Source organism: Hemitrygon akajei, chromosome 24 (assembly GCF_048418815.1).
Source record: "Hemitrygon akajei chromosome 24, sHemAka1.3, whole genome shotgun sequence".
Classification (NCBI taxonomy): domain Eukaryota; kingdom Metazoa; phylum Chordata; class Chondrichthyes; order Myliobatiformes; family Dasyatidae; genus Hemitrygon; species Hemitrygon akajei.
The window spans coordinates 31,170,923-31,198,230 of record NC_133147.1 but is presented as its reverse complement, the minus strand read 5'-3'; the positions used below and the strand labels follow the sequence as shown (position 1 = coordinate 31,198,230).

At 57.2% G+C, this 27,308-nt stretch overlaps 1 protein-coding gene across 2 annotated transcripts in view; it reads left to right on the top strand.

The window, feature by feature from the left end:
* slc6a8 (solute carrier family 6 member 8) overlaps positions 1-27,308 on the top strand; it is a 67,978-nt gene that overhangs the window by 26,546 nt on the left and 14,124 nt on the right. For both annotated transcript variants that reach the window (XM_073028628.1, XM_073028627.1), the window contains 6 exons: positions 3,941-4,072; positions 11,531-11,768; positions 12,108-12,240; positions 16,606-16,740; positions 18,292-18,395; positions 26,540-26,664. In XM_073028628.1, the coding sequence (XP_072884729.1) occupies positions 4,024-4,072; positions 11,531-11,768; positions 12,108-12,240; positions 16,606-16,740; positions 18,292-18,395; positions 26,540-26,664 (784 nt within the window). In that variant the 5' untranslated portion in view covers positions 3,941-4,023. The remainder of the gene's footprint in view (positions 1-3,940; positions 4,073-11,530; positions 11,769-12,107; positions 12,241-16,605; positions 16,741-18,291; positions 18,396-26,539; positions 26,665-27,308) is intronic.

Here is a 27,308-nt window from a genome sequence, read left to right as displayed (position 1 = left end):
GACTATCTTTGGCCAGTTCCCCACCGTCTGTGACTCTCATTTTCTCAAAGTCTCTGCATTTCTGCATGTGGTGCTTGGACAGATAATGTTCATCTCCTCTCCAATTTCTCGCATGCCCCTTCTTCATTTCAGATTCTTCTTGACTTTCACTCTCTAACCTTCATCTTACTTTACTTTATCCAGTAGCCCCCCCTCCACTTCCTCCACCCCTCCACCCCACTCTTCTCTCCACTCTCCCTCTCCCCTCACCTCTCCACCCCCTCCCCCCTCTCCCCAGCCCCTTCCTTCTCTCCCCCCTCAGCAAATGGATGCCATCTGCACTCTACAAGAACCACTCATGGCCAGCTCCATATCCAGTGCCTGCATGTCTCCCTCACCCGTCTGTCTGACTCTATTCTCGTCCTCTCTTTATTTACCCCACGCCGTCCCCTGCCTCTGAACCTTACTACCGTTCTCTTCCCTGTCAGCCCACCCCTCAGCCTCCACCATCCTCTCTCGCTTCCCTTCCCCCCACCCTGATGTCTGCAATCTGTAACCATCGGCTGGTCTGGGGCAGTTCAGAGCTGATGGTCCCTCAGCCGGTGGTCCGGGGTGGGGGGAGAATGGTTTTTCACAAAGAGATGTGGGGTCACAGAACTGAATGCTTGATGGGGGCAGGGACTCAGGGATGGAGACGGGAACAGTGCATGGTGCTCCGGGTGTGGGTCTGACCCAGGGATACGGAGATGGGAACTGTGCACGGTGCTCCGGGTGTGGGTCTGACCCAGGGATACAGAGATGGGAACTGTACACGGTGCTCCCGGTGTGGGTCTGACCCAGGGTTAGGGAGACGGGAACTGTGCACGGTGCTCCGGGTGTGGGTCTGACCCAGGGGGATATGGAGACGGGAACTGTGCACGGTGCTCCGGGTGTGGGTCTGACCCAGGGATACGGAGATGGGAACTGTGCACGGTGCTCCGGGTGTGGGTCTGACCCAGGGATACAGAGATGGGAACTGTGCACGGTGCTCCGGGTGTGGGTCTGACCCAGGGATACGGAGATGGGAACTGTACACGGTGCTCCCGGTGTGGGTCTGACCCAGGATTAGGGAGACGGGAACTGTGCACGGTGCTCCCGGTGTGGGTCTGACCCAGGGTTAGGGAGACAGGAACTGTGCACGGTGCTGCGGGTGTGGGTCTGACCAGGGATACGGAGACGGGAACTGCACACGGTGCTCCCGGTGTGGGTCTGACCAGGGATACGGAGATGGGAACTGTACACGGTGCTCCCGGTGTGGGTCTGACCCAGGATTAGGGAGACGGGAACTGTGCATGGTGCTCCCGGTGTGGGTCTGACCCAGGATTAGGGAGACGGGAACTGCACACGGTGCTCCCGGTGTGGGTCTGACCCAGGGGGATATGGAGACGGGAACTGTGCACGGTGCTGCGGGTGTGGGTCTGACCCAGGGATACGGAGATGGGAACTGTGCACGGTGCTCCGGGTGTGGGTCTGACCCAGGGATACAGAGATGGGAACTGTGCACGGTGCTCCGGGTGTGGGTCTGACCCAGGGATACGGAGATGGGAACTGTACACGGTGCTCCCGGTGTGGGTCTGACCCAGGATTAGGGAGACGGGAACTGTGCACGGTGCTCCCGGTGTGGGTCTGACCCAGGGTTAGGGAGACGGGAACTGTGCACGGTGCTGCGGGTGTGGGTCTGACCAGGGATACGGAGACGGGAACTGCACACGGTGCTCCCGGTGTGGGTCTGACCAGGGATACGGAGATGGGAACTGTACACGGTGCTCCCGGTGTGGGTCTGACCCAGGATTAGGGAGACGGGAACTGTGCATGGTGCTCCCGGTGTGGGTCTGACCCAGGATTAGGGAGACGGGAACTGCACACGGTGCTCCCGGTGTGGGTCTGACCCAGGGGGATATGGAGACGGGAACTGTGCACGGTGCTCCGGGTGTGGGTCTGACCCAGGGATACGGAGATGGGAACTGTGCACGGTGCTCCGGGTATGGGTCTGACCCAGGGATACGGAGATGGGAACTGTGCACGGTGCTCCGGGTGTGGGTCTGACCCAGGGATACAGAGATGGGAACTGTGCACGGTGCTCCCGGTGTGGGTCTGACCCAGGATTAGGGAGACGGGAACTGTGCACGGTGCTCCCGGTGTGGGTCTGACCCAGGGTTAGGGAGACGGGAACTGTGCACGGTGCTGCGGGTGTGGGTCTGACCAGGGATACGGAGACGGGAACTGCACACGGTGCTCCCGGTGTGGGTCTGACCAGGGATACGGAGATGGGAACTGTACACGGTGCTCCCGGTGTGGGTCTGACCCAGGATTAGGGAGACGGGAACTGTGCATGGTGCTCCCGGTGTGGGTCTGACCCAGGATTAGGGAGACGGGAACTGTGCACGGTGCTCCCGGTGTGGGTCTGACCCAGGGTTAGGGAGACGGGAACTGTGCACGGTGCTGCGGGTGTGGGTCTGACCAGGGATACGGAGACGGGAACTGCACACGGTGCTCCCGGTGTGGGTCTGACCAGGGATACGGAGATGGGAACTGTGCACGGTGCTCCGGGTGTGGGTCTGACCCAGGGATACGGAGATGGGAACTGTACACGGTGCTCCCGGTGTGGGTCTGACCCAGGATTAGGGAGACGGGAACTGTGCACGGTGCTCCCGGTGTGGGTCCGACCCAGGGTTAGGGAGACGGGAACTGTGCACGGTGCTGCGGGTGTGGGTCTGACCAGGGATACGGAGACGGGAACTGCACACGGTGCTCCCGGTGTGGGTCTGACCAGGGATACGGAGACGGGAACTGCACACGGTGCTCCCGGTGTGGGTCTGACCAGGGATACGGAGACGGGAACTGCACACGGTGCTCCCGGTGTGGGTCTGACCAGGGATACGGAGACGGGAACTGCACACGGTGCTCCCGGTGTGGGTCTGACCAGGGATACGGAGACGGGAACTGCACACGGTGCTCCCGGTGTGGGTCTGACCAGGGATACGGAAATGCGAACTGTACACGGTGCTCCCGGTGTGGGTCTGACCCAGGATTAGGGAGACGGGAACTGTGCACGGTGCTCCCGGTGTGGGTCCGACCCAGGGTTGGGGAGACGGGAACTGTGCACGGTGCTCCCGGTGTGGGTCTGACCCAGGGGATATGGAGACGGGAACTGTGCACGGTGCTCCCGGTGTGGGTCTGACCCAGGATTAGGGAGACGGGAACTGCACACGGTGCTCCCGGTGTGGGTCTGACCCAGGGGGATATGGAGACGGGAACTGTGCACGGTGCTCCGGGTGTGGGTCTGACCCAGGGTTAGGGAGACGGGAACTGTGCTCGGTGCTCCCGGTGTGGGTCTGACCCAGGGGATATGGAGACGGGAACTGTGCACGGTGCTCCCGGTGTGGGTCTGACCCAGGGTTAGGGAGACGGGAACTGTGCACGGTGCTCCGGGTGTGGGTCTGACCCAGGGTTAGGGAGACGGGAACTGCACGGTGCTCCCGGTGTGGGTCTGACCAGGGATACAGAGATGGGAACTGTGCATGGTGCTCCCGGTGTGGGTCTGACCCAGGATTAGGGAGACGGGAACTGCACACGGTGCTCCCGGTGTGGGTCTGACCCAGGGGGATATGGAGACGGGAACTGTGCACGGTGCTCCGGGTGTGGGTCTGACCCAGGGTTAGGGAGACGGGAACTGTGCTCGGTGCTCCCGGTGTGGGTCTGACCCAGGGTTAGGGAGACGGGAACTGTGCACGGTCCTCCCGGTGTGGGTCTGACCCAGGGGGATATGGAGACGGGAACTGTGCACGGTGCTCCCGGTGTGGGTCTGACCCAGGGGTACGGAGATGGGATCTGTGTTCCTGGTCTAGCTCTGCCCCAGGTATAGGGAGATGTTGAACTCTCCATTTCTATGTAACTCACTCTATCTGCCCCTCACTCACAGGTGTTTTCCTCATTCCCTACATCCTGGTTGCCTTGTTTGGCGGGATTCCCATCTTTTTCCTGGAAATCTCGCTTGGGCAGTTCATGAAGGCCGGTGGGATCAAAGTCTGGAACATCGCACCTCTTTTCAAAGGTTCGTTGAAGAGTGTTGAAGAGTGTCCCCTGTCCCCGGTACTCACTCTGACACCCCCTCCCTGTCCCCCGTACTCACTCTGACACCCCCTCCCTGTCCCCCGTACTCACTCTGACACCCCCTCCCTGTCCCCCGTACTCACTCTGACACCCCCTCCCTGTCCCCCGGACTCACTCTGACACCCCCTCCCTGTCCCCCGGACTCACTCCGACACCCCCTCCTGTCCCCCGTACTCACTCTGACACCCCCTCCCTGTCCCCCGTACTCACTCTGACACCCCCTCCCTGTCCCCCGTACTCACTCCGACACCCCCTCCCTGTCCCCCGTACTCACTCTCACACCCCCTCCCTGTCCCCCGTACTCACTCTCACACCCCCTCCCTGTCCCCCGTACTCACTCTCACACCCCCTCCCTGTCCCCCGTACTCACTCTGACACCCCCTCCCTGTCCCCGTACTCACTCCGACACCCCCTCCCTGTCCCCCGTACTCACTCCGACACCCCCACCCTGTCCCCCGTACTCACTCTGACACCCCCTCCCTATCCCCCGTACTCACTCTGACACCCCCTCCCTGTCCCCGTACTCACTCTCACACCCCCTCCCTGTCCCCGTACTCACTCTCACACCCCCTCCCTGTCCCCCGTACTCACTGTGACACCCCCTCCCTGTCCCCGTACTCACTCTCACACCCCCTCCCTGTCCCCCGTACTCACTCTCACACCCCCTCCCTGTCCCCCGTACTCACACTGACACCCCCTCCCTGTCCCCGTACTCACTCTCACACCCCCTCCGTCCCCGTACTCACTCTCACACCCCCTCCCTGTCCCCGTACTCACTCCGACACCCCCTCCCTGTCCCCCGTACTCACTCTCACACCCCCTCCCTGTCCCCGTACTCACTCCGACACCCCCTCTCTGTCCCCGTACTCACTCCGACACCCCCTCCCTATCCCCCGTACTCACTCTCACACCCCCTCCCTATCCCCGTACTCACACTGACACCCCCTCCCTGTCCCCCGTACTCACTCTGACACCCCCTCCCTGTCCCCCGTACTCACACTGACACCCCCTCCCTGTCCCCCGTACTCACTCTCACACCCCCTCCCTCTCCCCGTACTCACTCTCACACCCCCTCCCTGTCCCCGTACTCACTCTCACACCCCCTCCCTGTCCCCCGTACTCACTCTCACACCCCCTCCCTGTCCCCCGTACTCACTCTGACACCCCCTCCCTGTCCCCCGTACTCACTCTGACACCCCCTCCCTGTCCCCCGTACTCACTCCGACACCCCCTCCCTGTCCCCCGTACTCACTCTCACACCCCCTCCCTGTCCCCCGTACTCACTCCGACACCCCCTCCCTGTCCCCCGTACTCACTCTCACACCCCCTCCCTGTCCCCGTACTCACTCTCACACCCCCTCCCTGTCCCCGTACTCACTCTCACACCCCCTCCCTGTCCCGGTACTCACTCTGACACCCCCTCCCTGTCCCCGTACTCACTCTCACACCCCCTCCCTGTCCCCCGTACTCAGTCTGACACCCCCTCCCTGTCCCCCGTACTCACTCTGACACCCCCTCCCTGTCCCCGTACTCACTCTGACACCCCCTCCCTGTCCCCCGTACTCACTCTGACACCCCCTCCCTGTCCCCCGTACTCACTCCGACACCCCCTCCCTGTCCCCCGTACTCACTCTCACACCCCCTCCCTGTCCCCGTACTCACTCTCACACCCCCTCCCTGTCCCCGTACTCACTCTGACACCCCCTCCCTGTCCCGGTACTCACTCCGACACCCCCCTCCCCGTCCCCCGTACTCACTCCGACACCCCCTCCCCGTCCCCCGTACTCACTCCGACACCCCCTCCCTATCCCCGTACTCACTCTCACACCCCCTCCCTGTCCCCCGTACTCACTCTGACACCCCCTCCCTATCCCCCGTACTCACTCTCACACCCCCTCCCTGTCCCCGTACTCACTCTGACACCCCCTCCCTGTCCCCCTTACTCACTCTGACACCCCCTCCCTGTCCCCCGTACTCACTCTGACACCCCCTCCCTGTCCCCCGTACTCACTCTCACACCCCCTCCCTGTCCCCCGTACTCAGTCTGACACCCCCTCCCTGTCCCCCGTACTCAGTCTGACACCCCCTCCCTGTCCCCCGTACTCACTCTGACACCCCCTCCCTATCCCCGTACTCACTCTGACACCCCCTCCCTATCCCCCGTACTCACTCTGACACCCCCTCCCTGTCCCCGTACTCACTCTGACACCCCCTCCCTGTCCCCCGTACTCACTCTGACACCCCCCTCCCTGTCCCCCGTACTCACTCTGACACCCCCTCCCTGTCCCCCGTACTCACTCTGACACCCCCTCCCTGTCCCCGTACTCACTCTGACACCCCCTCCCTGTCCCCCGTACTCACTCCGACACCCCCTCCCTGTCCCCCGTACTCACTCCGACACCCCCTCCCTGTCCCCGTACTCACTCTGACACCCCCTCCCTGTCCCCCGTACTCACTCTCACACCCCCTCCCCGTCCCCCGTACTCACTCTCACACCCCCTCCCCGTCCCCGTACTCACTCTCACACCCCCTCCCTGTCCCCCGTACTCACTCTCACACCCCCTCCCTGTCCCCCGTACTCACTCCGACACCCCCTCCCTGTCCCCGTACTCACTCCGACACCCCCTCCCTGTCCCCGTACTCACTCTCACACCCCCTCCCTGTCCCCCGTACTCACTCTCACACCCCCTCCCTGTCCCCGTACTCACTCTGACACCCCCTCCCTGTCCCCCGTACTCACTCTGACACCCCCTCCCTGTCCCCCGTACTGACTCTCACACCCCCTCCCTGTCCCCCGTACTCACTCTCACACCCCCTCCCTGTCCCCGTACTCACTCTGACACCCCCTCCCTGTCCCCCGTACTCACTCTCACACCCCCTCCCTGTCCCCCGTACTCACTCTCACACCCCCTCCCTGTCCCCGTACTCACTCTGACACCCCCTCCCTGTCCCCCGTACTCACTCTCACACCCCCTCCCTGTCCCCCGTACTCACTCTGACACCCCCTCCCTGTCCCCCGTACTCACTCTGACACCCCCTCCCTGTCCCCCGTACTCACTCCGACACCCCCTCCTGTCCCCCGTACTCACTCTGACACCCCCTCCCTGTCCCCCGTACTCACTCCGACACCCCCTCCCTGTCCCCCGTACTCACTCTGACACCCCCTCCCTGTCCCCGTACTCACTCTCACACCCCCCTCCCTGTCCCCGTACTCACTCTCACACCCCCTCCCTGTCCCCGTACTCACTCTCACACCCCCTCCCTGTCCCCGTACTCACTCTCACACCCCCTCCCTGTCCCCCGTACTCACTCTGACACCCCCTCCCTGTCCCCGTACTCACTCTGACACCCCCTCCCTGTCCCCGTACTCACTCTCACACCCCCCTCCCTGTCCCCGTACTCACTCTCACACCCCCTCCCTGTCCCCGTACTCACTCTCACACCCCCTCCCTGTCCCCGTACTCACTCTGACACCCCCTCCCTGTCCCCCGTACTCACTCTGACACCCCCTCCCTGTCCCCGTACTCACTCTCACACCCCCTCCCTGTCCCCCGTACTCACTCTGACACCCCCTCCCTGTCCCCCGTACTCACTCTGACACCCCCTCCCTGTCCCCGTACTCACTCTCACACCCCCCTCCCTGTCCCCGTACTCACTCTCACACCCCCTCCCTGTCCCCGTACTCACTCTCACACCCCCTCCCTGTCCCCGTACTCACTCTGACACCCCCCTCCCTGTCCCCCGTACTCACTCTGACACCCCCTCCCTGTCCCCCGTACTCACTCTCACACCCCCTCCCTGTCCCCCGTACTCACTCTCACACCCCCTCCCTGTCCCCGTACTCACTCTGACACCCCCTCCCTGTCCCCCGTACTCACTCTGACACCCCCTCCCTGTCCCCCGTACTCACTCTGACACCCCCTCCCTGTCCCCGTACTCACTCTCACACCCCCCTCCCTGTCCCCGTACTCACTCTCACACCCCCTCCCTGTCCCCCGTACTCAGTCTGACACCTCCTCCCTGTCCCACATACGTGCTCTGACACCCCCTCCCTGTCCCCGTACTCACTCTGACACCCCCTCCCTGTCCCCCGTACTCACTCTGACACCCCCTCCCTGTCCCCGTACTCACTCTCACACCCCCTCCCTGTCCCCGTACTCACTCTGACACCCCCTCCCTGTCCCCGTACTCACTCTGACACCCCGTCCCTGTCCCCCGTACTCACTCTGACACCCCCTCCCTGTCCCCGTACTCACTCTGACACCCCCTCCCTGTCCCCCGTACTCACTCTGACACCCCCTCCCCGTCCCCGTACTCACTCTCACACCCCCTCCCCGTCCCCGTACTCACTCTGACACCCCCTCCCTGTCCCCCGTACTCACTCTCACACCCCCTCCCTGTCCCCGTACTCACTCTGACACCCCCTCCCTGTCCCCCGTACTCACTCCGACACCCCCTCCCTGTCCCCCGTACTCACTCCGACACCCCCTCCCTATCCCCGTACTCACTCTGACACCCCCTCCCTATCCCCGTACTCACTCTGACACCCCCTCCCTGTCCCCGTACTCACTCTCACACCCCCTCCCTATCCCCGTACTCACTCTGACACCCCCTCCCTGTCCCCCGTACTCACTCTGACACCCCCTCCCTGTCCCCGTACTCACTCTGACAGCCCCTCCCTGTCCCCCGTACTCACTCTCACACCCCCTCCCCGTCCCCCGTACTCACTCTGACACCCCCTCCCCGTCCCCCGTACTCACTCTGACACCCCCCTCCCTGTCCCCCGTACTCACTCTGACACCCCCTCCCTGTCCCCCGTACTCACTCTCACACCCCCTCCATCCCCCGTACTCACTCTCACACCCCCTCCCTGTCCCCCGTACTCACTCTCACACCCCCTCCCTGTCCCCGTACTCACTCCGACACCCCCTCCCTGTCTCCCGTACTCACTCCGACCCCCCCGTCTCCCGTACTCACTCCGATGCCCCCCGTCTCCCGTACTCACTCCGACCCTCCCCGTCTCCCGTACGCCCGCTGGCACCCCCCTCCCCAACTCCGGTACTCACTCTGACCACCCCCCCGTCTCCTATACGCACTCTGAAGCTTCTTGTCACCTGAATTCACTCAGATGCCCCATCCCCATCATCACCGCTGTCTCCATTCCTCACTCCAGCCCTCTCTGTTTCCTGTGCTCATTTAACCCCTTCCCCTCCCTACCTCACTTTAACACTCACTTTATCCTCATTCATTCCAAACCTCTTCTTGCCCTGGTCAAGTTCCCTCTCTGATCCCTCTCTCCCTCACAACCCTCATCTCGAGTCTCCTGCCCTCCACACCTTTCCATTTCCCTCACTATCCCTTTCCTAAATTCTTTCACCCATCAATCTCCCTGTGTCTCATTTTCTTCATCCTCACACACCTCATCATTCTGTCTCTCTCTCTCTCACACAGACACTTTCTCATTCTCTCTCTCACACTTCCTCACTCTCTCTCTCTCCCCTTTCACAAGCAGATTTTCTCTCTCTCTCTCTCTCTCACACACACACACACACACACACACACACACAGAGTTGGGATTCAAGGGAAATCGATTTGCAAACAAGTACATCGTCTCATTGGTTTCGCTGGTGGAAGCACAGAGAGCGGGAGGAAGGACCGTGGGAAAGGGGTTGTCAAGGGAACTCTGTGCTGTGGGGGGGCGCCGGGCGGTCATTGTGCTGTGGGAGGGGTGGTTCGGGGGGAACGCTGTGCTGTGGGGGGGCGCCGGGCGGTGAGGAGGGGTCATTGTGCTGTGGGAGGGGTGGTCCGGGGGGAACACTGTGCTGTGGGAGGGGTGGTCCGGAGGGAACACTGTGCTATGGGAGGGGTGGTCCGGGGGGAACACTGTGCTGTGTGAGGGGTGGTCCGGGGGGAACACTGTGCTATGGGAGGGGTGGTCCGGGGGGAACGCTGTGCTATGGGAGGGGTGGTCCGGGGGGAACACTGTGCTGTGGGAGGGCTGGTCCGGGGGGAACGCTGTGCTATGGGAGTGGTGGTCCGGGGGGAACACTGTGCTATGGGAGGGCTGGTCCGGGGGGAACGCTGTGCTATGGGAGGGGTGGTCCGGAGGGAACACTGTGCTATGGGAGGGGTGGTCCGGGGGGAACACTGTGCTATGGGAGGGGTGGTCTGGAGGGGTCGTTGTGCTGTGGGAGGGGTGGTCCGGAGGGAACGCTGTGCTGTGGGAGGGCTGGTCCGGTGGGAACACTGTGCTGTGGGAGGAGTGGTCCGGAGGGGTCGTTGTGCTATGGGAGTGGTGGTCCGGGGGGAACACTGTGCTATGGGAGGGGTGGTCCGGAGGGGACGTTGTGCTGTGGGAGGAGTGGTCCGGAGGGGTCGTTGTGCTGTGGGAGGGGTGGTCCGGGGGGAACGCTGTGCTGTGGGAGGGGTGGTCCAGGGGGGTCACTGTGCTGTGGGAGGGGTGGTCCGGAGGGAATGTTGTGCTGTGGGAGCGGTGGTCTGGGGGGAATGTTGTGCTGTGGGAGGGGTGGTCTGGAGGGAACGCTGTACTGTGGGAGGGGTGGTCCGGGGGGAACACTGTGCTGTGGGAGGGCTGGTCTGGGGGGAACACTGTGCTGTGGGAGGGGTGGTCCAGGGGAAATGTTGTGCTATGGGAGGGGTGGTCTGGAGGGGTCGTTGTGCTGTGGGAGGGGTGGTCCAGGGGAAATGTTGTGCTATGGGAGGGGTGGTCTGGAGGGGTCGTTGTACTGTGGGAGGGGTGGTCCAGGGGAAATGTTGTGCTATGGGAGGGGTGGTCCGGGGGGAACGCTGTGCTGTGGGAGGGGTGGTCCGGAAGGAATGTTGTGCTGTGGGAGGGGTGGTCCGGGGGGAACGCTGTGCTGTGGGAGGGGTGGTCCGGGGGGAACGCTGTGCTGTGGGAGGGGTGGTCCGGAGGGGTCACTGTGCTGTGGGAGGGGTGGTCCGGAGGGAATGTTGTGCTGTGGGAGCGGTGGTCTGGGGGGAATGTTGTGCTGTGGGAGGGGTGGTCTGGGGGGAACGTTGTGCTGTGGGAGGGGTGGTCTGGAGGGAACGCTGTACTGTGGGAGGGATGGTCTGGAGGGAACGCTGTACTGTGGGAGGGGTGGTCCAGGGGAAATGTTGTGCTATGGGAGGGGTGGTCTGGAGGGGTCGTTGTGCTGTGGGAGGGGTGGTCCGGGGGGAAATGTTGTGCTATGGGAGGGGTGGTCCGGGGGGAACGCTGTGCTGTGGGAGGGGTGGTCTGGAGGGAACGTTGTGCTGTGGGAGCGGTGGTCCGGGGGGAACGCTGTGCTGTGGGAGGGGTGGTCTGGAGGGAACGCCGTGCTGTTGTTGGGTGAGGAGGTTGGTGTGAGTGATGATTAACTGCGAATCTTGCGAACAGGATTGGGCTTTGCCTCGATGGTGATCGTCTTCTTCTGTAATACCTACTACATCATGATCCTGAGCTGGGGTTCCTTCTACCTGGTGAACTCGTTCTCCACCCCCCTGCCCTGGGCCTCCTGCAACAACACGTGGAATACCAACTCTTGCTCCGAAGGCTGCAGCCTCTCCGGCGACACCAACCTCAGCGCCTGCACGCCCCAGGAGCAGGCGCAGTCCTCCATCGTCGAGTTCTGGGAGTAAGTCGCGCCACAGCGAGGGTGGGTTTGGGGAAGCAATCGGATGCCATTCCGAGGCTGACGGGCCGAAAGGCCTTCTCTTCCTGCTCGTACGTTCATGATAGGCTGGCTGGTCTCACTCCAACAGCTAGAATCGACTGAATGCTCTCCTGGTCCCTGTGGGCTATCATAGATGGACTGAATGGTCTCCTTGTCCTCATGGAAAAACTTCAATGGACTCCCTGACCCTTTGGAGCAGCCTCGATGGGCAGCCTGCATGACGAACAGCCTCTTGCTCAGAGTCTGCACTGGGCCAGCGTGTTGCCTACCCCAGTTAACCAGCCATGGCCTCTCTTACAGGAGGAGGGTCCTGCGGCTGTCGAGTGGACTGGCAGACATGGGCGAGATGAGCTGGCAGATGACGCTGTGCCTCGCAGCCATGTGGCTCCTTGTCTATTTCTGCATCTGGAAGGGCGTGAAGTGCACAGGGAAGGTAATGACGACCGAGGTGGCACGGGGGGAGTGACTGGGGTGAAACCGAATCATCGGGGTGGAAGGACACCCTCACTGACACCCGTCTCTCCGATCCCCAATCCCGTCACTCCCACTGACACATGTCACTCCGATCTCCATCCCCGTCACTCTCACTGACACGAGTCACTCCGATCCCCAACCTCGTCACTCCAACCCCCAAACCCATCACTCCGATCTCCATCCCCATCACTCCCACTGACACGTCACTCCGATCTCCAACCTCGTCACTCTGACCCCAAACCCGTCACTCCGATCTCCATCCCCATCACTCCCACTGACACACGTCACTCCGATCCCCAATCCCGTCACTCCCACTGACACGTCACTCCGATCTCCATCCCTGTCACTCTCACTGACACGAGTCACTCCGATCCCCAACCTCGTCACTCCGACCCCCAAACCCATCACTCTCAATGACACTCGTCACTCCGATCTCCATCCCCGTCACTCCCACTGACACATGTCACTCCGATCCCCAACCCTGTCTCTCTCACGGCACAACCTAAGTCAGTGACAGATTGTCTGGGTTACATTCTGCCTAGCTTTGGATTGCAGCTTCTCTCTCAGGACAGAACAGAACACACGGGACTGGCCCTTCGGGCTACAATATCTGTATAACCATCCTCTAGTCCTGGCTGCACCCGTTGATGCTTCCTGTTATCATTGCCATCACGTACTGTCTCATATGACGTGGGCAATCGTGGTCTCTTGACTGTGATTGTTCTTGGCAAATTTTCCTACAGAAGTAGCTTTTACCTTCTGGGCAATCCAAGACGGGTGACCCCAGCCATGATCAATACTCTTCGGAGACTGTCCGCCTGGCATCAGGGTCACATCACCAGGACTCGTGATCTGCACCGGCTGCTCATACGGCCATCCACCGCCTGCCCCAGTGGCTTCATGTGACCCTGATCGGGGGGGCTAAGCAGGTGCTACACTTCGCCCCAGGGTGGCCTGCAGGCTTGCGGAGGGAAGGAGCTCCCTACACCTCCTTTGGTAGAGACGTATCTCCTCCCTTCCTGTAACCTCTTCAAATTCTCCACATCTTTCCTGTAATGGGGAAACCAGAGATGCACACCGCCTTGGACAACTGCAAGGGGACGCCATGCTCTTCCACCCGTCACTCTTGTGGACTTGGAGCCCCAGGTCGCTCTGCATACCACAGTCACGTTTATTATCTCCGGCATGTGTCCTGGAATTGGTTGTTACACCACCGCAGTACTTTGCACAGTAACTGTCAGTTACAGTAAGATATATATTAACAGTTAAATAAGTAACCCATTCCTGAATCACCAAGTGTGTGCCTTCAGGCTCCTGTCTCTCTCAACACGTACAAACAAGCTGGAGGAACTCAGCAGGTCGGGCAGCATCCGCTAAAAGGAGCAGTCAACGTTTCGGGCCGAGACCCTTCGTCAGGACTGAGGGAGGGGGCAGGGGCCCTGTAAAGAAGGTGGGGGGAGGGTGGAAAACCAACCAGAGGAAAGATCAAGGGGTGGGGGAGGGGAAGCAGGGAGGGGATAGGCAGGAGAGGTGAAGAAAGAATCTAAAAGGAAAGCACTATGGGTAGTAGAAGGAGGCAGAATCATGAGAGGTGATAGGCAGCTGGAAGAGGAGGCAGAGTGAAAGTGGGATGGGGGAAGGGAGGGGGAGGGAATTACCGGAAGTTGGAGAATTCGATGTTCATACCAAGGGGCTGGAGACTACCCAGACGGTATATGAGGTGTTGCTCCTCCAACTTGAGTTTGGCCTCATCATGGCAGTAGAGGAGGCCGTGTATGGACATATCCGAATGGGAATGAGAGGCAGAGTTGAAGTGGGTGGCAACTGGGAGATCCTGTCTGTTGTGGCGGACGGAGCAGAGGTGCTTGAGGAAGTGGTCCCCCAATCTGCGTCGGGTCTCGCCGATGTAGAGGAGGCCGCACTGGGAGCACCAGATGCAATAGATGACCACAACAGACTCACAAGTGAAGTGTTGTCTCACCTGGAAGGACTGGTTGGGGCTCTGAATGGTGGTAAGAGAGGAGGTGTAGGGACAGGTGTAGCACTTACGCTTGCAGGGATAAGTACCAGGTGGGAGATCTGTGGGGAGGGACGTGTGGACCAGGCAGTCGCGGAGGGAACGATCCCTGTGGAAAGCGGAGAGGGATAGGGAGGGAAAGATGTGCTGGGTGGTGGGGTCCTGTTGAAGGTGGCGGAAGTTGTGGAGGATAATGTGCTGGATCCGGAGGCTGGTGGGGTGGTAGGTGAGGACAAGGGGGACACGGTCCCTGTTGTGGTGACGGGAGGATGGGGTGAGGGCTGAAGTGCGGGAAAGGAATATCACCTCATCTACCGTCTGGGTAGCCTCCAGCCCCTTGGTATGAACATTGAATTCTCCAACTTCCGGTAATTCCCTCTCCTCCCTTTCCCCATCCCACCTTCACTCTGCCTCCTCCTCCAGCTGCCTATCACCTCTCTCATGGTTCTGCCTCCTTCTACTACCCAGAGTGCTTTCCCCTTACATTCCTTCTTCACCTCTCCTGCCTATCCCCTCCCTGCTTCCCCTCCCCCACCCCTTGATCTTTCCTCTGGTTGGTTTTCCACCCTCCCCCCACCTTCTTTATAGGGCCCCTGCCCCCTCCCTCTTCAGTCCTGACAAAGGGTCTCGGCCCAAAACGTTGACTGCTCGTTTCCACGGATGCTGCCCGGCCTGCTGAGTTCCTCCAGCTTTTGTACGTGTTGATTTGACCACAGCATCTGCAGTGTACTTTGTGTTTTCCTGTACCTGCTCCCTGATGGTTGCGATGAGAAGACAGCATCTCCTGGGTGATGGGGGTCCTTAATGACGGACGCTGCCCTTTTGAGGACGCAGGGGAGTCCAGTGCCCATGATGGAGCTGACCGAGTTTACAACTTTCTGCAACTTATTTTGATCCTATGCGGTGCCCTACCCCTTACCAGACGGTGATGCAGCCAGTTAGAATGTCCTCCACAGTATATCTGTAGAAATTTGCGAGTATCTTTGGTGACATACCAAATCTCCTCAAACTCCTCATGAAATTCAGCCTCTGTTGTGCCTTCATCGATATGATAGATCCTCAGAGATGCTGACACCCAGGATCAGCGCCCACCCATTTGCTGCCTACCTCCCCTTCTCACCTGACCATCCGAAGTGCCACACCGCACAGATTGAACTTCACCTGCCATATCTTCACTCAGACCCACAACCCTCTTCACTGTCACCAATCTTTGTGTCACCTGCAAAATCACGGATCAGCTCAACGACGGAGGTCCCAGCACAGACCCCCGTGGACCACTTCTGGTCACGGACCTCCAGTCATGAACCATCGGCCTTCGATGTCTGTGGGCAAGCCAGTCTTGAATCCAGTCGACCAAGTCACCAAGTCATCTTAATCTTCGCGATGAGCTGACCACGAGGGACCCTGTCAAATGTCCATCTTGGCATCTTACAATGCCTGCCACTCATCAATCTCCTCAAAATACATACAGAACTGTGCAGGTCTTGGGCAAATATACTGTATTTGTCAACGTGGAGCGGAGTCTGTAAATCTGGTGGGAGCAAAGGATGTTGGGGTGGTGAGGGTGGAGTGTCGTGGGAGGGGTGTGGGACTGATGGCAGAGAAGGAGTGCCGGGGTGAGGGGTGGTGAGGGTGCAGACACACCCAGCCCTGAGACACCTGGCAAGGTCACTTGATTCCAATCAATTGGTTTATTGATCATTACAGAATGTCTCTCTGGTGCTTCCCACTCCCTCCCCTCTCCCTTCCTCTTTTCCCGGCCATGATTCCCCGACTGTTTTTGTGGTGACAGAGCTCAACGTGTCCCTGTCTCCAGTATTTGCCAGGAATGTTGACCCGGGCCTCGAGCAGGAACCATGCTCCACACTCAGAGGGTACCAGGGCTCCACACGTTGGGCCGTGCGCTCCAGGGCCTAGGTTCTCACTGAACCTGCTCTCTGCTTTGTTCCCGCAGTGGGCTGCTGCCAAAGTGGCCCCTTGCAGAGCGATGGAGGCCAGTTGCCATGGATACTGCCGTAGGCCCAGGGAGCCTGAAAGTTCATTGGCCCTGGGTCAAAGGCAGAGTCAGTCCCAGCCATCTCCTGGGCAACGTCACAGAGTTGCCACAAGCTCCCATCGTCAAAATCTAATTCAACTCCTCCTCCCTCCCCGTTTCCCCCCGCACCGCCTCTCCCCTTTCAGTGAGCCGGCTGTCCTCAGTGACAGGGCGGGACAGTATGGTGTCTGTGCGTAGGGACTGGGTCCCAGGTGTACAGCTAGCTCGAGGGCGGGTGTGTGGTGGTCTCACTGCTTTCCCTCTGCCTACAGATTGTCTACTTCACGGCCACGTTCCCCTACATTATCCTGACCATCCTGCTGGTCCGCGGCGCCACACTACCTGGAGCCGTTCAGGGTATCATCTACTACCTGCAGCCTGACTGGAGCAAACTGGGAGAGCCTCAGGTGAGTGGCTGAGGGATGGAGGGGTCGAGAGAGAGACAGGAGGCACCACGCTACCCAGTAGGCCCGCAGAGACTCTCCAAGGCTACAACCTCCACCCAGATTCAATCACCAGCCATTTCTGCCAGCACTTTCACCAGCTCCCGTTCACTCAGGGGGCCATAGGGGAGAATTAGGATTGATACCCCATCCTGGTGTATTTCGGTTGAACGTTGGGATAGGGTGAGGTGTGGACCTGGTGTATTTCATAGAAACATAGAAAGCCTACAGCACAATACAGGCCCTTCGGTCCACAATGCTCTGCTGAACATGCACTTACTTTAGAAATTACTAGGCTTACCCATAGCCCTCTATTTTTCTAAGCTCCATGTACCTGTCCAGGAGTCTCCTAAAAGACTCTATCGTATCCGCCTCCAGCATCATCGCCGGCAGCCCATTCCACACACTCACCACACTCTGTGTAAAAGAACTTACCCCTGACATCTCCTCTGTTCCTACTTCCAAGCACCTTAAACCTGTGCCCTCTCGTGCTAGCCATTTCAGCCCTGGGAAAAAGCCTCTGACTATCCACACGATCAATTCCTCTCATCATCTTATACACCTCTATCAGGTCACCTCTCATCTTCCGTCGCTTAAAGGAGAAAAGGCCGAGTTCACTCAAACTATTCTCATAAGGCACGCTCCCCAATCCAGGCAACATCTTTGTAAATCTCCTCAGCACCCTTTCTATAGTTTCCACATCCTTCCTGTAGTGAGGTGACCAGAACTGAGCACAGTACTCCAAGTGAGGTCTGACCAGGGTCCTATGTAGCTGTAACGTTACCTCTCAGCTCCTAAACTCAATCCCACGATTGATGGAGGCCAATGCACAGTATGCCTTCTTAACCACAGAGTCAACCTGCTCAGCTGCTTTGAGTGTCCTATGGACTCAGACCTCAAGATCCCTCTGATCCTCCACACTGCCAAGAGTCTTACCATTAATACTATATTCTGCCAACATATTTGACCTACCTCACACTTATCTGGGTTGAACTCCATCTGCCACTTCTCAGCCCAGTTTTGCATCCTATCAATGTCCCGCTGTAACCTCTGACAGCCCTCCACACTATCCACAACACCCCCAACCTTTGTGTCATCAGCAAATTTGCTAATTCATCCCTCCACTTCCTCATCCAGGTCATTTATAAAAATCACGAGAGAAGGGGTCCCAGAACAGATCCCTGAGGCACTCCACTGGTCACCGACCTCCATGCAGAATATGACCCGTCTACAAAAGCCTTCTGTGAGCAAGCCAGTTCTGGATGCACAAACCAATGTCCCCTTGGATCCCATGCCTCCTTACTTTCTCAATAAGCCTGGCATGGGGTACCTTGTCAAATCCATATACAGTACATCTACTGCTTCATCAATGAGTTTAGTCACATCCTCAAAAGATTCAATCAGACTCGTAAGGCACGAGGCATGAGGTGTGGATCCTGGGAGGGGAGGGGAGGGCTGAGAGACATTGAACCAGGTTAGTCCCCACCCCCTCTCTATCTGCTCCTCTCCCCACAGGTATGGATCGATGCTGGTACACAGATTTTCTTCTCGTACGCCATCGGGCTTGGGGCCCTCACCGCTCTGGGCAGCTACAACCAGTTCCACAATGACTGCTACAAGTAAGGACGGGGGTCACAGGGCAGGTTGGGGTCAGGGGTCAGGAGGTGGCCAGCGGACTCTCTGTGGCAGGGCTGGGGTTAGTAGGTGGGGCGCCTGCTGGCCAGGTTAAAGGTTGCAGGTGAGGTGTCGTTGGGCACAAGAAAAGGTCGGGGTCCGAGGGAGGATTTAAGGTCGGATGCAGTTGCCTAATGGTCGGCCGACTTCCAAGTTCACTTTCTAAGCCGAGGAGGACGTTTCCTGCGGGGCACTGCCTCAGGTGAGAGCAATGACCATGCCAAATGGAGATGCCGAGGAAATTCTTTGGAATCTGCAGGGCTCGTGGCTACGAGCGGCCGTGGAGGCAGAGGGCGACTGGGTCTTGATTTGTCGGGGCATGAAAGGTTACAGGGGAGAGTGGGGTTGAGAGGGAGCTGGATTGCCATGGTGGTGCCTGGTAGGTGGTAGTGGCAAATACAGTGGGACGTTGGGACAGGCACACGGAGGTGAGGGAGATGGAGGGTTACGGACATTGAGTCGGTAGGAGGGATTAGAGTTTGGGGTCTTTTTTTAAAATTTACTTTTCAACTCGCCCAGCACAACAATGTGGGCTGAAGGGCCTGTTCCTGTACTGTACGACGTTTAGACTTGATGGGCCAAACGGCCTAATTCTGCTCCCGTGGTCTTACGAGTCACGCCCATGCGAGGTGACGAACTCCACTGCGTCTCTGTAGTCTCTCTCCTGACCCACATCTGACCTCAGAATACTCAGCGTGTCGGAGACTGGTGGTTTGCTTGTCCGGAGACACAGTGGCAAGCTCTGTTTGCGAGCCATCCGCACGGAACGTCGTGGAGGCCCGGGGGAAAACCGTATCAGAGAGTCACACTTGCAGAGAACGTACAGTGCTCGACCAGAGATCGGTTCATCTTCATCGAACAATATAGTTCATTGAAAGCTGCGTCACGGGTAGATAGAGTTGTTTAAACAAATGCTTTTCCCACTTCGGCTTTCACAGATCAAAATACTGAGTACAGCAGATGGGATGTTGTAGCTGTGTAAGGTGTTGGTGAAGCCTAGTTGGGAGTATTGTGGGCAGTTTTCATCACCTGCCTACAGGAAAGATGTTAATAATGTTGAAAGTGTGGGGAGAACTTACAAGGATATTGTCAGGTCTGGAGGACCCCAAAGATGGAATAGATTGGGGCTTTATTCCCAGTGCAGAAGACCGAGGAGAGATTTGACAGAGGTACTCAGAGTTATGAGGGGTAGAGATCGGGGGGGGGGGGGGGGGCGGGGTAAATGCAAGCAGGCTTTTTGCGCTGAGATTGGGTGGGACGGCAACGAGAGGTCATGGGTTAAGGGTGAAAGGCAAGATATTTAAGGAGAACTTGATCGGGGAACTTCACGCAGAGGGTCGTGAGGACGCGGTGCATGTGAGCGCAGTTTCAGCGTTTAGGAGAAGTTTGGGTAGGTACATGGATGGGAGGGGTATGGTCCCAGTGGGAATAGGCAGTTTAAATGGTTCAGCATGGACTGGATGGGCCGAAGGGCCTGTTTCTGTGCTGTACATCTCTATGACTTCCAGGTTCCTCAGGTTGTTATAACTGGGTTGATAGCGGGGAAAAGCTCCCAATGGCGTGCGGCTCAAATAGCCTCTGACAACCAAGTCCAGCTCCTGGCCTTCACGTGTGGCTTAGCTACTGACCCAGCAGAAGCATCTCTACTGACAGGAGAAAGGGCTAAGGTGGGTCACCGGCGCCATAACGCCAGTCATTTCGGGTAGATCCGTGTTTGACAGCTCACAGTGGTGGGCCACACCGTCACCCCTGTTCAAGGGCAGCGGAGGGAAAGAGTGCCTTTGGTGGAGACGTACCTCCTCCCCGGCAACCAAGTGTTTCAACTTTGATTTCTCTAACCTCCGATAATGCCCCTGCTCCCCTTCTTACCCCATCCGATTTTTTTCTTTCTCCCGAGGCCTCCCGTCCCATGATCCTTTCCCATCTCCAGCTCTGTATCACTTTTGCCAATCACCTTTCCAGCTCTCAGCTTCATCCCACCCCCTCTGGTCTTCTCCTATCATTTCGCATTTCCCCCTCCCCCCACTACTTTCAAATCTCTTACTATCTTTCCTTTCGGTTAGTCCTGACGAAGGGTCTCGGCCCAAAACGTCGGCCCAAATCTCCCTATAGTGCCTTTAACACCATCCAGCCCAAGATCTTAAAGCACAAACTAACGGAGATGGGAGTAGACTCTCACATGGTGGATTGGATAGTGGACTACTTGACAGATAGACCTCAGTATGTGCGGTTGGGAGACTGTAGGTCTGACACAGTGGTCAGCAGCACAGGAGCGCCGCAGGGAACCGTACTCTCTCCGGTCCTGTTCACCCTGTACACATCTGACTTCCAATATAACTCGGAGTCCTGCCATGTGCAGAAGTTCGCTGATGACACGGCCATAGTGGGGTGTGTCAGGAATGGACAGGAGGAGGAGTATAGGAAACTGATACAGGACTTTGTGATATGGTGCAACTCAAACTACCTGCGTCTCAATGTCACCAAGACCAAGGAGATGGTGGTGGACTTTAGGAGATCTAGGCCTCATATGGAGCCAGTGATCATTAATGGAGAATGTGTGGAGCAGGTTAAGACCTACAAGTATCTGGGAGTACAGTTGGACGAGAAGCTAGACTGGACTGCCAACACAGATGCCTTGTGCAGGAAGGCACAGAGTCGACTGTACTTCCTTAGAAGGTTGGCGTCATTCAATGTCTGCAGTGAGATGCTGAAGATGTTCTATAGGTCAGTTGTTGAGAGCGCCCTCTTCTTTGTGGTGGCGTGTTGGGGAGGAAGCATTAAGAAGAAGGACGCCTCACGTCTTAATAAGCTGATAAGGAAGGCGGGCTCTGTCGTGGGCAAAGTACTGGAGAGTTTAACATCGGTAGCTGAGCGAAGGGCGCTGAGTAGGCTACGGTCAATTATGGAAAACCCTGAACATCCTCTACATAGCACCATCCAGAGACAGAGAAGCAGTTTCAGCGACAGGTTACTATCGATGCAATGCTCCTCAGACAGGATGAAGAGGTCAATACTCCCCAATGCCATTAGGCTTTACAATTCAACTGCCAGGACTTAAGAACTTTTTTTTTAAAGCTATTATTAATGCTTTTTGAGTTAGTGATTTAGATGCATATCATATTATTACTGAGTTAAGTATTGTATGTAATGAGTTTTTGCTACAACAAGTGTATGGGACATTGGAAAAAATGTTGAATTTCCCCATGGGGATGAATAAAGTATCTATCTATCTATCTATCTATCTATAGATGCTGCCTGGCCTGCTGTGTTCCACCAGCATTTTGTGTGTGTTGCAGCTCTCTTTAACCTACTTTGCACAGTGGGACCAGAATTAGAGGTCATAGGTTAAGGGTGAAAGGTGAAATGTTTAAGGGGATCATTCAGAGGGCGGTGAGAGTGTGGGATGAGCTGCCGGCACAGTTGGTGGACGCAAGCTCGATTTCAATGTTTAAGAGAAGTTTGGGTAGCAAAGGCTGCTGGACCAGAAGGTCCTCTATCTCTAAATCGAACTAAATTCAGTTCCAGTAAACCCCTATATTGGGTGGTGGCCAAGATGTAGCCCCCTTCCCCACCCAATCCAAGTCACGTGAAGCCACGGGGGCAGGTGGGGGAGGGTCGTACGAGCAGCCGGTGCAGATCACAGGTCCTGGTTATGTGACCACTGACACCAGGCAGACGATCTCTGAAGAGTATGGATCATGGCTGGGGTCACCCGTCTTGTAAAGACATTGCCCAGAAGAAGGCAATGAGAAACCACTTCCGTAGAAAAACTTGCCAAGAACAATCACGGTCATGGAAAGACCACAACTGCCCACGTCATACAACACGGCGCATTAATGTTGATGTCATACGAGGATCATAGTGATGATGTCATATGACATGGCACACGATGATGATGATGACGATGATGTAGGATTTCCCCAGTTGCAGATTGTTCTTCGGTGAATCGTTCGGCCCCGAGAGAAGATTTCTCCTTGTGGACCTTGTTCCACTTCAACCCCTGAACATGTTAAATCGACATCTCAGAGTAGATTGCCAGAGAACTGCGTGATTGCAGACATCTCTCCCTCTTACAATTCACCAGGCGTCCTCAGCACTTTCAAGAGAACAAACTGTGGCCTGGCCTAATTTGTTTAAAATTAAGCAACTTGAACAAAGGAGCTGTCAAGGACGAGGGTAACGACTCGGCTGGCTCGGCCTCTCCGGCTGAATTTCAACTCGTTGATTCATTCCAACTTTTTTCATTCCCTGTTTCTGAAAGTCTCAGTCAGTGTGAAGAGCTGATCTCAAGCTGTGTATCAGAAGGCAGGGAGAAACGTCAGCCAGCAGAGGCCCGTGGGGAGGCGACATGGGGGTCAAGATTTCTGTCGGTGGTCTGGAACGTGTGGCCAGGGATGGAAGTAGGTGTAAAAAGTGCAGTTTAGGGGGCTTTCAGATTGAAAATGATAAGGGATGTAGGGATGTCAATTCACAGGAGGTCAAATGAGGCAGCTTAACAAGATGAGCCCGTGGTATTACAGGAAGGATGCCAGAGCAGTGGCTGAGCGGGAGTGAAGGGAACATTTTCTGGTCGTCTGCCAGTGACTAGTGGTGTTCCGCAGGGGCCTGTGCTGAGACCTATTCTTTTTACGTTATATGTCAATGATCTGGATAATGGCTTCATGGCCAAGTTTAGGGATGATACGAAGATAAGGTGGGGGGGGCAGGTAGCGTGGAGAAAGCAGAGAGGAAGGACTTGGGCAGGTCGGGAGGATGGACAAAGAAGGGGCAGATGAAACACAATGCCAGTCGCACACCTTGGTTAAATGGGGAGAAAGTTCAAAAATCTGTGGAGCAAAAGGACTTGTGATTCAGTGTGCAGGAGTTGCTGAAGGTTCATTTCCACGTTGAGCTGGTGGACTGGAATATAAAAGCGAGGATGTAATGTTCAGACTTTATAAGGCACTGGTGAGGTCTCTCTTGCAGTATCACAGAGGTTTTGTGTAAGAAGGGATGTGCAGACGTTGGAGAGAGTCCAGGGGTTGAGAAGAATGATTCTGGAATGAAATGGTTATCATATGATCCTCTCCTCTCAGTAGAAACGGTTCTGCCAGGCCTAGTAGCTAATTAATTAATAAATTGTAATTGATAGCCCTATTATTCAGAGTTAAACCACGGTAGTGTTGCGGTTAGCACAACATCGGAGTGCAGAGTTCAGTTCTGATGTCCTCTATAAGGAGTTTGTACGTTCTCCCTGTGACCGCGTGGGTTTCTTCCCGCAGTCCAAAGGCGTACCGGCCGGTAGGTTAATTGGTCATTGAAGCTCGTCCCGCGGTTAGGCCAGGGTTAAATCGGGGGTTGCTGGGCGGTGCGACTTGAAGCTTACTTCATAGATAAACAGTTTGTTCCTGTGGTGCAAGCTGTACACAGATCACAGGAGTCGGGAAGCGCGCAGAGATTGTGACGTTTACACAGGATCCCACACAAACTGCTGGGGGAGCTCAGCAGGTCAGGCAGCAGCAGTCGCCGATTCAGGCCGAGACCCCTCTCTCGGACTGAGGAGGAAGCAGGCAGGAGCCAGAATGAGAAGGTGGGGGGAAGGGGAAGGAGGACAAGTGGGAGGTGATAGGGGAGGGGGATGAAAGGCTGACACGAGGAGCTGTGAGCAGATAGGCGAAAGAGCCACTCATTCTCTGCTGCAGAACCTCCAACCATTTTATAGATCCGAAGCACTGTGGCATTTTCGAGGTGACCCTGTATAACTTTCCTCACGACTACCGCACCAGACTGCAGGGGCTGGCACAGAGGGTAGGACCCTCCTCACTGCCTCGCAGCTCCAGCGAGCTCGGTTCCACTCTCGCTGTGTGGGGTTTACTCGTCCTCCCCCCGGAGACCGCACGGGTTGTCCTCCGGGCTCCTCCCAGGTCACGTGTGGAGGTGGTTCCCTGTCAGAGAGAAGGTTGAGACTGCCGTAGGTGTTCGTTTGATAGCACAGACTCAGTGGAGCGAAAGGCCAGATAATTTATTTATTGAGATTCTGCATGGAATTCTTTCTGCCTAGCAACCCGTGATTTAATCCTGGTCCAATCACGGGACAATTTACAGTGACAAATTACAGTGCAACTCAAACTACCTGCGTCTCAATATCACCAAGACCAAGGAGATGGTGGTGGACTTTAGGAGATCTAGGCCTCATATGGAGCCAGTGATCATTAATGGAGAATGTGTGGAGCAGGTTAAGACCTACAAGTATCTGGGAGTACAGTTAGATGAGAAGCTAGACTGGACTGCCAACACGGATGCCTTGTGCAGGAAGGCACAGAGTCGACTGTACTTCCTTAGAAGGTTGGCATCATTCAATGTCTGTAGTGAGATGCTGAAGATGTTCTATAGGTCAGTTGTGGAGAGCGCCCTCTTCTTTGTGGTGGCGTGTTGGGGAGGAAGCATTAAGAAGAGGGACGCCTCACGTCTTAATAAGCTGGTAAGGAAGGCGGGCTCTGTCGTGGGCAAAGTACTGGAGAGTATAACATCGGTAGCTGAGCGAAGGGCGCTGAGTAGGCTACGGTCAATTATGGAAAACCCTGAACATCCTCTACATAGCACCATCCAGAGACAGAGAAGCAGTTTCAGCGACAGGTTACTATCGATGCAATGCTCCTCAGACAGGATGAAGAGGTCAATACTCCCCAATGCCATTCGTCTTTACAATTCAACCGCCAGGAGTAAGATATGTTAAAGTGCCGGGGTTGATTGTATTTAATGTATTTAAGTAAACTACTTAAGAACTTTTTAAAAGCTATTATTAATGCTTTTTGAGAGAGTGATTTAGATGCATATCATATTTTTACTGAGTTAAGTATTGTATGTAATTAGTTTTGCTACAACAAGTGTATGGGACATTGGAAAAAATGTTGAATTTCCCCATGGGGATGAATAAAGTATCTATCTATCTATGTCACCCCGGGTGTGGGGGTTCCCAGAAATTGGGAAGGTCTCAAGGTCAGATGGGACGGTGTGGAGGGAGCTTCACTCTGTGTCTGACCCCGGGAATGTGTGATGGGACGGTGTGGAGGGAGATTCACTCTGTGTCTGACCCCGGGAGTGTGTGATGGGACGGTGTGGAGGGAGATTCACTCTGTGTCTGACCCCGGGAATGTGTGATGGGACGGTGTGGAGGGAGTTTCACTCTGTGTCTGACCCCGGGAGTGTGTGATGGGACGGTGTGGAGGGAGATTCACTCTGTGTCTGACCCCGGGAGTGTGTGATGGGACGGTGTGGAGGGAGATTCACTCTGTGTCTGACCCCGGGAGTGTGTGATGGGACGGTGTGGAGGGAGATTCACTCTGTGTCTGACCCCGGGAGTGTGTGATGGGACGGTGTGGAGGGAGATTCACTCTGTGTCTGACCCCGGGAGTGTGTGATGGGACGGTGTGGAGGGAGATTCACTCTGTGTCTGACCCCGGGAGTGTGTGATGGGACGGTGTGGAGGGAGATTCACTCTGTGTCTGACCCCGGGAGTGTGTGATGGGACGGTGCGGAGGGAGATTCACTCTGTGTCTGACCCCGGGAGTGTGTGATGGGACGGTGCGGAGGGAGCTTCACTCTGTGTCTGACCACGGGTTGTGTGATGGGACGGTGCGGAGGGAGATTCACTCTGTGTCTGACCCCGGGAGAGTGTGATGGGACGGTGCGGAGGGAGATTCACTCTGTGTCTGACCCCGGGAGAGTGTGATGGGACGGTGTGGAGGGAGATTCACTCTGTGTCTGACCCCGGGAGAGTGTGATGGGTCGGTGTGGAGGGAGATTCACTCTGTGTCTGACCCCGGGAGAGTGTGATGGGACGGTGTGGAGTGAGATTCACTCTGTGTCTGACCCCGGGAGTGTGTGATGGGACAGTGTGGAGGGAGCTTCACTCTGTGTCTGACCCCGGGAGTGTGTGATGGGACGGTGTGGAGGGAGCTTCACTCTGTGTCTGACCCCGGGAGTGTGTGATGGGACGGTGTGGAGGGAGATTCACTCTGTGTCTGTCCCCGGGAGAGTGTGATGGGACGGTGGAGATGGCCTATTTCAATGTCTCTCTCTCTCTCTCTCTCTGTTCTGATTCACGCAGAGACGCTTTCATCCTGTCGCTGGTGAACAGCGGCACCAGTTTTTTTGCGGGCCTGGTTGTCTTTTCGATCCTGGGATTCATGGCGGACGAGCAGGGGGTGGACATCTCCGAGGTGGCCGAGTCAGGTAAGGGCCATTATGGAGAAAGCTGCCGGCAGGAAGGCCCGGTTTCCCACACTGACGACCCCCCCCCCCCCCACTGTCAGATCTCCTCTGTCCCCGGGGGCTTAGGGAGGGGTGGTATTCAGGGCCGAGGCAGGAAGAGACTGTGAATACAGTAGTGAATGGTTCAGGCTGCGCTAAGGGTCCAGGGTTTAGTACGAGGCTGTGAAAGGCTTTTGGTTGGCCGAATGGCCTCTTCTGTTCCCTCATGGAATCCTTCCCGGGGTGGCCCGCAAACCGAGAGGGTAAACATCGTCACAGAATACCCCCTGACCCAGGAGCCATGTATGTTGCAGCCTGTCATCGTGTTGTTCCAGGGAACTTACGGGAAGTGTGTGGGGGGGGGGGGGTCAGATTTTACATTATCTGGGGTTTCTGTGTTTCGTTGTGGCAATGCACTGGCCCTCCACTCTGGCTCAGTAACGTGTGCTCCCGTCCATCCCAGGAACAGGGTCTGCAACATCCCAGCCACACGCGCTCCGGTCTGTGTCGGTAACAGGATCCGCACTGCCTTGGTAATGTGGGATCCGCACCGTCCCGGTAACGTCCGCTCCGTGTCGTCCCAGTAACGTGGGGTCCGCACCGTCCCGGTAACGTCCGCTCCGTGT